The sequence below is a fragment of the Gopherus flavomarginatus genome, chromosome 17, assembly GCF_025201925.1.
Source record: "Gopherus flavomarginatus isolate rGopFla2 chromosome 17, rGopFla2.mat.asm, whole genome shotgun sequence".
Lineage (NCBI taxonomy): Eukaryota > Metazoa > Chordata > Testudines > Testudinidae > Gopherus > Gopherus flavomarginatus.
The window spans coordinates 4,150,070-4,159,765 of record NC_066633.1 but is presented as its reverse complement, the minus strand read 5'-3'; the positions used below and the strand labels follow the sequence as shown (position 1 = coordinate 4,159,765).

Sequence of the window (9,696 nt, the reverse complement as noted above, 5' to 3'; positions counted from 1 at the left end):
ACACCCTTCCTTGGTAACCTGGTGGTGCGAGACAGAGGACCAGCTTTGTCTCTGGCACGCCAAGAGTCCGATGGTCCAGGTTCCTCAGTTCTCGAGTGGGAGGTGAAGAACTTAGGAGACGCTAGGGAGCTAGAAAGCTATCGAGGGACCCAAGAGAAACTAACTTAAATCCTGACTAAAAGCTAAGTAACCCACCATGGTGGGAGCCTGAATACCATGTGCCCACCTTCCATGTCCAAACTCACCTTCCTCCCCCACATACTATCAGGATGCCCTTCCTCTCTAGGCTGGCATGTTCCTATGTACTCATGACAATTAGCTCGTTCTCACCGTGTTATTTCTGGAATCCAATTATTATTTATTATTTCTGCCAATACACTGCTATGCTCCCATGCATTTTTATTTTTTACCCCCTCTTCCCTTCCTGGTCCAGCCTCCAAGCACATCGCTTTGCCTTTCCTAATCACCTGCAATGCTTTGTTTTCCGTAGTGTAGCTGGAACACGTGGGGTGTCTCTGAAGGAAGGCCGGTTATTTCCATGTTCTTTGTGGTGTACCTGTTAAGTTTATAGAGGCATTAACTTAGACAGGCCATCTATCAATGCCAAAGGTCTGACTTGCTTTAACTTGTAAGTGAGATAACTCACTTATCTACGTTAAAGGTCACTTGCTTTAGCTCATCATGCAGATGATACTGTAGATTTCTTGCATTACTGCCAAAAATACTCTAGTACAAATCTACAAATCTATAATAATAAAACAAATAATCAAACCCATAAGAGAGGATACAAGCAAGGAAGCAGGGCAGCCCTATGGGATACAAATTCCTTATATGGTAAAGGGAGTCCCCGTAAAGTGCCCTGCACAACTGTGGCAGCACATTCAAACTCATTCTAACGAACGATGGGCCTGGGAGAAACTTCTGAGTGGAGCTCTCCCGTCCCCACAACCCCTGACCCACTTACAATATTGCTAACCTCAAGCTTCTCAAATTCATGAGTCAGCCTCCAAAACGCATGAGGTTGGCTATCAAATCATGCAATTTAAAAAAAAAAATAGATTGTTTCCATGTCATAATAGATTTCACTTCCCTTCTAGCTTTTGCACCCTTGAGGTGCACTCAAGTCACGTTTTTGAGTTTTCCTCTGCAATCATGAAGGCTAGAAGCTAACTGATCTTTTAAACAAAAGCTGAGATTCTCATGAAATCACCTAACTCCAGGAGCTGGAGCTTGAAGAAAATCACCAATTATCACAAGACTCATAAACTCATGAGAGCTGGCAGCTCTATGGTGGGCCCATGCTGGAACACAATGTCTGCAATATCCCCAGTCCCATGCATTTCAAGTCTGTGAGCCCCCAAAGCCCATAATTAAATAATAACGTTGGGGTTCTGCTGGGGCCGTCTCCTCTTGGAGTCCTTAGGGCCACAGTCACTGCCCCTTTTCAAGCTTTACCCTGCAACCCAGAGGGATAGAAATGGACTTTTTTTTTTTAAATTAAAGTTGAGATTCTCCCACAATCTCTTGATGCCAGAACCAGGGGCTTTAAATGAAAGGCTTTAAATCACAACAGTTGGCAACACTGGGCCAGTGAGTGACCCCAGAGGAACTGCTGCCACCCCTTTGCCAACAAAGCAGAGACAGGTGACTTCTTGGCCGCCAACCCCAGGAGGAATAAGCACTTGAGAGGCTCCTGTTATATAAAGGAAAGGAAATTCTCTGCATGGATCCAGCCCTGGCCAGAGCTTCCTGCCAGAGTGAGAAGAATAGGCAAAGGCTTGATAAAGCCCAGCAGAGGGAGGGTGCAGCACAAGATAGTCTTAACAGTGCACTTCTGCGGAGACCCAACAGGAACCATCTGGGGAAAGCACACAGCAAAATGCAAACAGCAACTCAAAGGTCAGGCTCCAGCCAAGCCTATGGTGGGCCACTCTCACCATAGGCCAGCCCTGCCTATAGCTTGCAAGGCCCATCTTGCCTGTTATAAAGTCCTGGCTTCACAACAGAGCAATGAGCAGGTCTGGTGTATGCCACCAGCCACTGAGACATCCCCAGGGGGTCTGCTCCTCTCAGAGCCCAGCCTGGAGGCATCAGGAGCCAGCAGGCCACAGCTTACAACCTACTTAGGTAACGACATGACGCCCATCAATGGAGTAGCTGAGCGCCTCGCAGTCTTTCTAGTCACAACACCCTTGTGAGGCAGGGCAGGGCTACTATCCATTTGTACAGAGAAGGAGTTGACACACACAGAGGCTAAGTGACTTACCCAAGGGCACACGGGAAGCCTGTGGCAGAGCAGGGAATTAAACCCAGCTCTCTTAAGTCTCAGGCTAGCACCCTAACCACAGCACCATCCTTCCTCTCAACACCCTGGCCTCCTACTGCTTTGGCTGGGCTGAGAGGCCGAGGAGTATAGTGCAGGGACACCTGCATGTGGAGAGGAAAGTCAAGATGGTCTGTGTCCAGTGAGAAGCCCCAGGCCCAACATTTTATGGTTTTACTGCTAAACGCATCTCCCTTCTGGAGCCTTCAAGTGACTCAAGATGCCCCCGTCCCTCACCTCAAGAGTCCCTTCCTCATGAGTCAGTCCCAGGTGACCGGGCAGGTTTAGCAAAGAGCCACCAGACCATGACTACAGTTCAAAGGAAGGCATGTTGGGACCAAGGCCTCCTTGGCTGAGGCCCAGGATTTCAGGCCTGACCTTCACCACTTATTACCAGAGCTGTTAGTGCATCATTTCCTGGCTCCTCCAGGTCTTGCATGGACTAAACCATCACCACAGGACTTCACACTGATGAGCACCAGTGACTGCACTGATCAGTGCTGCTCTGCAAAGACCCCTCGAAATCCAAGGTGTAGCGCTGTAAGTAAAGCATGTGTGTGTGAGAGAAAAGAGAGACTGCTCTCTACTGGGTGGAATCAGAACGGCCTAATTATGTGTCATGGGCCCTATACAGCTAATGAACAGTCCTGGGGAGCAGGAGTATCTACGTTCTAGGCCTGCCATCGCTAAGAAGTTCTGCACAGCCACAACACGCAGCATAGTGACAACAGTGACGTCCCCAAGGTGGCTGCAGATGTACTGCAATATTTTATTCCTGTTTGTGTAACTTACAAGGCGGCCTGAAAGATTTCCCTCAACCATAGGCCTGAGATTCACGATGTGGGAAATTTCAGTCCAGAGAGAATGCTGTGAAGAAGGTTATAAGCATCCAAGAAACAAGGCCTTCGAAGGGAATGCCACCCTGGCCCACTGATGCTATGGCAAGAGAGCAGTGTGGGAATGAGTGCACCTTATGCTCAGTAGCAGTATAACAGTTTAGCCACTGATCAGCCTACACCGCTCACCAGCTGCAATGAGCAATGGACTTCCCCCAGATCACAGCACCGTTCAGTACACTGCAGAGCAGCTGATGCCCTCTTAAAGCATATGGCATTGCCTGCGGTTGAAGACAGGGGGCCAGAACAGAGGAGGGGATTGGGCTTTTTCTTTGCGCTAATAAAGCAATGTCCTCTGTTCCCTATAAAATCCCCTGGCAGCTGATGAGTCCCAGCCTGGTTCAATTTAAACCTCCTGTAAAATTATAGAAATTTCAGCTCATGGAGGAAACTCTGACAAAGCCCGTAACATGGGCTGACCCGCAGGCATCTCTTGCTAGGAGATGCTCTGTGTCTGTGGAAAATACAGGGAATCTGGGACTTGCATGCCAAGTCTTGGAAGAGTTTTAGGAGAGCGATAGAGACCCGTTCTGCACAGCACAAGAGCACTCTTGACCCTGAGCTTCTTACAAACAAGTGGAGGCAGCCAGGCTCCTAGGTTTGAAACATATCATGGGCTTGGAGCTGGAGGAAACACATACACACAGCAGTGTTGTAAGGGCCACAGTGAGTGGGCTGGGGAGGGGTGGGTTAAACCCGAGTGGGGCAGGCTGGAAAGGTCTCTAATGGACAGGACGCCTTAGGAAAGCAGGCAAGGAGGGAGTGGGAGGGAAGGAAAGGGGGATGGCGGAGCTGGAGAGAGAGGACAGAAGAAGCCTAGTTTGCACTAGAAAGCATTTGCTGGTGTAGCCAGCCTGGCAAACCCCTCTGTGTAGCTGATGACTTTTGCTAATATCACTTATACTGGTTCCCTCACTGCTGCAGCCAAAGCTGGTGTCACTGCGTCTACACTAGGACTGTTGCTGGCGTAGTGATAGCCCCAACCATGCCAGCCCCAAGCCATGAAGGGTCCAGCAGGCACCTGGCCCCAGCTGTGAAGGAAACTCTCCAAGCAGTGAGCTGGGGCTGGGGGAGGAGCATGAGGGGAAGAAGAAGTGGGAGTGGGCAGAGGAGGCTGCAGAGCACTGCTGCTGAGCAAGGAGAGACGCCAGAGGCAGCCGGGGAAGGGCTGCTGGAACTTGCCAGGAGTGACTCTCTCACCATGACCCGTAAGTAGTGGGCGCTCTGGCGTGGATCCCCCACCCCTGTCTCTTCCAGGCATCCCCTGCCCAGGCTTTTCCTCTCTGCATTTCAGGGCGGTGTCTCTCCTTCGCACTGGTGATACTGCTGAGTGTGTGCACCAGCCGGGCAAGCGCCAGCACAGGTACTGTACCCTGCATAGCACAGGAATCCAGCTCTGGCTGCGCTGGGACCAGATCGTCCCTCCCTGCCCCGGGGACACCCCAGCGCCTCGCGGCTCCCCAGGCACGAGGAAAGGATGCTCACTTTGCAGGTGTCAGTGTGTTCTGAGGCGCCTCTGGCAGCGCAAAGGGCTGCACTTGGAGGGGCTCCTGCCTCTGTTGCTGGGGAGGGGATTAGGGTGAAGTGAGGCCCTAATAAACAGCACTGCAGTATTGTACCGTCATGTCCCCAGACCTGGTGTGAGCCCTACTGCAAGCTGCAGAGGGCGCCAGACCCCGGAGGGGCAGGAAGGACACAGGTGTGGGGTATGGGCCCTGGAGGGGCAGGAAGGACACGGGTGTGGGGCACGGACCCCAGAGGGGCAGGAAGGACACATGTGTGGGGCACGGACCCCGGAGGAGCAGGAAGGACACAGGCATGGGGTGCGGATCCCGGAGGGACAGGAAGGACACGGGCATGGATCCCAGAGGGGCAGGAAGGACACGGGCGTGGGCGCGGATCCCGGAGGGGCAGGAAGGACACGGGCATGGGGCGCGGACCCCAAAGGGACTGGGGGGGGAGGGTAGCAGAAGCAGAACATCACTCCAGGTTTGTCTGTGTTTCTTCTTGTCAGTTTTGGCAGCATTTTTCTGTTAATCCACCCGTGCACGTGGGTTTCGTGGCCTCATTGGTCAGCCATGGCCCTGGGGGAAATCTCTCCTTTGCTCTAAGTAAAGGGAGCCAGAAGAAATAGCTCCTTGGGGGCTTATCCTGTAAGCAACTGTCCACGCCGGGGAGGATCAGGGCTGCAAACAGAGCCCAGGTACTAGAATCACGGAGGGAAGAGGTGGCAGCAGCCACGTCCATCCTGCATTCCCTTTGCCTCGGCCTGACCCAGTGTTGATGTTTTCCCTTCAGTGTGCTCCTGCGTGCTTTGTCCCGGCTGCTTTGCAATCCCTCCAGCACCGGGCTCCCTCTGCTCCAGGACAGATGTGTCCAGGGGAGAGTGTCGCCCCCATGTTTCACTCAAAAGTGGCACAGCTGTGCTCCTTGTCACGAGGCGAGAGTTATGTCTCCAGCCCAGTCTCACATTCCCTCTGAACTCCCCTTGGAGCCTGCGCAGCTCTAGCTGGATTAGGGCTTCCTTCGCGGCAGCTCCTGGCAGTGTTTCCCACCAGGTCCTGGAATCAGCAAGGCAAATTCAATAGGAAAAATAACTAAGAGAAGGCAGGGCCATCCCGAGGAGAGGGAGGGAAAGCAGGCAAAGCAGGGATGTGTATCTGCCAAGCAGGCTCCGTGGGGCTGTCAGGGCAGCAGCGTCTGTATGCAGGGCCGGTTTTAGGAGGTGCGGGGCCCAATTCGAACAGTTTCAATGGGGCCCCAGCAGGGATGACTAAAAAAAAAAAAAAACACGTAAAAAAACACGTGAGGCTTGTACTCACCGGGCCCTGCTCCAAGTCTTTGGCGGCACTTGGGCGGCGGGTCCTTCACTCACTCCAGGTCTTCAGCGGCACTGAAGGACCCACCGCCGAAGACCCAGAGCAAGTGAAGGACCCACCACCAAACTGCCACTGAAGACCCGGAGCGCCGCCAGGTGAGTAAAGATTAAAAAGGCACCTCTAGCCAAGGGAGGGATTCTCACTGGGAGCGGGGCCCTCTTAGGCACGGGGCCCTATTCGGGGGAATTGGTGGAATAGACCTAAAGCTGGCCCTGTCTGTATGTACAGTAGCTACTCAGAGGCTGCATCTAATGGGCATAAACTAAACCAAATTGTAGCCTGTGCCATCCTCAGCCTGCAGAACCTATGTAACGAAGCGTGCCATGCTCCAGTCAGGGACGGGGAAGCATCGCCTTATTAAAACTGGGGGTGATCAGGGGCCCCATTACAGAACTTGCTGGACCACCTATGGCCAGGCCTTCCCCAGGGACCACCCCGGGAGTGATACAGCCTCATGCGATGGAGTGCCATGCTGGGGGGCACAAGGTGCACCTCGTTCTGAGCAGCCTCCCCATGCCTGATGGGGAAGGGGCTCAGCCAGTTAAGGGGACTCCAGGACTCTCCCATCACTCACTCCCGGGTGCTGGGGCTGGCTCAGATGAGTTATGGAAAAGGGCATCCTGAATGTGGCTCACACGCTGCCCACTGCATTCATCTTGCTGGGTACCATTGCCAGTGAGGTTCCTGAGCATGGGCAGCGTGGCGTGCAAGAACGGCATGAGCTGGTCCTTCCTGATAGGTCCGTAAGAGCTTGTCTGTGCCAACGGTTCGTAACCCTACCTCACACTAGTCTGCCACACACCCACTGTCCTTGTGGTCCCTGCTGCCACGCACCTCACGTCCGCAGCACGTTTTCATCTCCTCTTCTTTCAGAGCAGGGGAGAGCCAAGCTCACTTTGGACCTTTCAGTGCTCGGCAGCAGGGTCTGCCTGGACCCTTAGCAGGCGGCAGGCTGGGGTGGAGGAGACGGACACCCCAGCTTGCTGTGCACCAACTGTTCATATAGACAACCCCTCAGAGTAAAATGCCATCCATAGCTTTACCCACTTGTGATGCCAAGCAGCTAGATTTATCTGGCCACAGGAGCCACCATCACCACTGTAAAAGCTGGGCCAGTGGCTTTCTGCCCACATAGCCCATTGGCAGATGGAAATACAATAAAGGAGAGAGCGTTCAGGTGCCAGCATATGGCATCAAGCTGGAGACACTGGGCAAAATCCTGGTCCCACTGCAGTCAGTGGTAAAACACCCATTGGCTTCAGCGGCACCAGGATATGGCCCAGGGCCCTAGATTAAAACAGCTTAATCGAACAAATTTTCCCCTATGAAAATTCTTCCTGGCCCCTGGCGTGCTGAGTCTGGAAGATGAGGGAGGCTTGTGTGGGGACCTACTGCCAGAAGGGGCTTTCACTGGACAGCAACATGTCCTAGCTCCCTCTCCGCAGGCTTTTCTCACAGTCTGCTCCTCCCAGACCTGGCCACTGTGCACTGTGCGCCAAGGCTGCCTTACAGCCCTCTGGCAAATATCGAGGGCTCACCTTGCGGCTTTCCCAGCCACATGCGAATATGGCTGTCCAGCCATCCTTCCACACCAGGCGGGCAATATTCAGCCTTCACCCCAGCTGAGAGGCTGAGCTGTAACATCCCAAAGGGGACAGGAGCAGGGGCATCAGGCAGCTAAGTTCAGAGGGAAATGAGGGTAAGGGACCAAAATACACAAAAGAAAAATAACCCGACGGGCCACAGGCCAAGGTTCTCACTGAGCTTTGACGTGGTTTTCATTCAGGCCAAGCTGCCATTGAAATGAAGAGAGTCCTGGCCTCAGCCCTGTGTGACTGAGGTCAGAGCTGTCAGTCTAGTGCTGACACCAGCGCAGACTGACTGCGTCTTTAGAGCGAAGTGCTAGTCCTGCTGGCGAGGAAGCCAGCTTGTAACATGGGCTGCTGCCTGCTTCCGGCTCCAGATAACAGCAGCTGTGCTGCCTCAGGCTCTTTCCTTGCTAAAGTCTCTGGGCTGTTCTGCTTTGTAACTGCCCATCTCAGACAAAGGCAGCTACTTCCCACTGTGGCGGCACCAGCTCCACCCCCCCAGAGCCATGGCCTGACCCTTCTGAAAGGCCAGAGGTGGCATGGGCAGCAGCACGCGCTGGTCGAACTGTTTCAGAATGGACCGGGGAGCCCCGCTTTAACCAGCTGCATGGGCCTGGAGCGAATCTCAGAATGGAATTTCCTCTGGGTCCTCAGTGGGAACAATCAATTCAAGCACGTCTTTAAGGGGGTAATTTTTCATCCTTCTTCAAACAAAACCACCCTTCCAGAACGCTTAGGCCCTGGAATGTTTCAGAACTGTACTGATTTTCTGCTGGAAAACAATGGCGTTTATCAAACCCAGGGGCTTAAATTTAAAAAGGTACGAGGGAAAAAACCCTCAGAGAACCCAAGTTCTTTAGATTATTTTCCTCTCCTACAATAACCTTATGGGTTCAGATGTGTTTCATACAAACAAACTCTGTTCTATTCTCCAGCCGGGGCCCTAACCTGACCTGCCAGACCTATCCGACCTTCTGCTATGCAGGAGTTCAGTCCCCAGTTAGCCAAGTGCCTCCAAGGTGAAATAGTTTGGCAATAGCCAGGCCCCAGGGGGAGTACAGGGAGGCCCTGCTGCTTCTCCCTTCTTCCATCTAGTGTGGTTATAGGCAGGGATAGCCACAGCTCCAGAGAGGGGGTGGTCTGGGAAGTCCTGCCCATCTACCATCACCCTATAGGGGGAGAGAGAGAGATCGATCGATCGATCCATGGCTGCCACAAGAAGTCCCTAGTGCTGACACAGTTACACCGGTAAAGCTACGCTCTTACAGAGAGCATGTTTCACATGCAAGGGGTGGTTTTACTATAGCGGAACAGAGCACCGCTTTGCTGGTATAGTTGTGTCCACATTAAGTGTGCTTTGCCGGTATGGTATCCCGGGACACCAGTGCCAGCAAAGCATTCCTAATATAGCTATGACCCAGACACCTGTCCGAAACCAGCAAACCTCCTGTGTCGGGGCTCTCCCTGTCCCCAGGACAGGCACTCTCACTCGCTCACTCTTATAGTATTTCAATATTGCTGCCTTCTGTCCCAGCCAGAGAAAGAAAGTGCTAGTGTGGCAGGGGTGGGGGAGACAAAGAGTGAAGTAAGCTGGCCAGAGCCTGCTGCACCAGGGGATTCACTTGAAGAGAAGGTTTGGGGTGGGAGCATGTTGTAGCAAACTGGGTTTGCCCAAAGCCAAAGAAGAATTTGCTTCCTGAGCCCCATTGCAGGGCTGATTTCCTTTCCAGTCATCACTGAGCACTTCCCTGAGCTCTTAGCTTAGGGCAACAGTCTGGTTCTGTCTGCGTGTGCTGGAGTGGGGGAGGGGGACCATGAGGCCCATGGTCATGCAGTGACTGTTTGCCCATGTGGAATTTGCTGGGGGCTTTGCTGGAGAAGCCAGGGAGTGCAAGGGCCATGGAGATGGCACTTCCCTCGAGGTGCTCCCTGCCAGGCAGGAGTGTGACGTGCATCAGGGACGAAAGCTTATGTTGCTGCTGCCCTGCTGTGACTGCTCAGGAATGGGC

The 9,696-nt window shown here is 53.3% G+C and overlaps 1 protein-coding gene across 2 annotated transcripts in view; it reads left to right on the top strand.

Annotated features, from left to right (window-relative positions):
- Nucleotides 1-4,355: 4,355 nt before the first annotated feature.
- Nucleotides 4,356-9,696, top strand: part of PTGS1 (prostaglandin-endoperoxide synthase 1) — a 37,219-nt gene continuing 31,878 nt past the window's right edge. The window contains exons 1-2 of one of the 2 annotated variants that reach the window (XM_050926835.1): nt 4,356-4,427; nt 4,514-4,582. In XM_050926835.1, coding sequence (XP_050782792.1) covers nt 4,421-4,427; nt 4,514-4,582 — 76 coding nt within the window. In that variant the 5' untranslated portion in view covers nt 4,356-4,420. The remainder of the gene's footprint in view (nt 4,428-4,513; nt 4,583-9,696) is intronic. The other variant, XM_050926837.1, reaches the window with a different exon arrangement.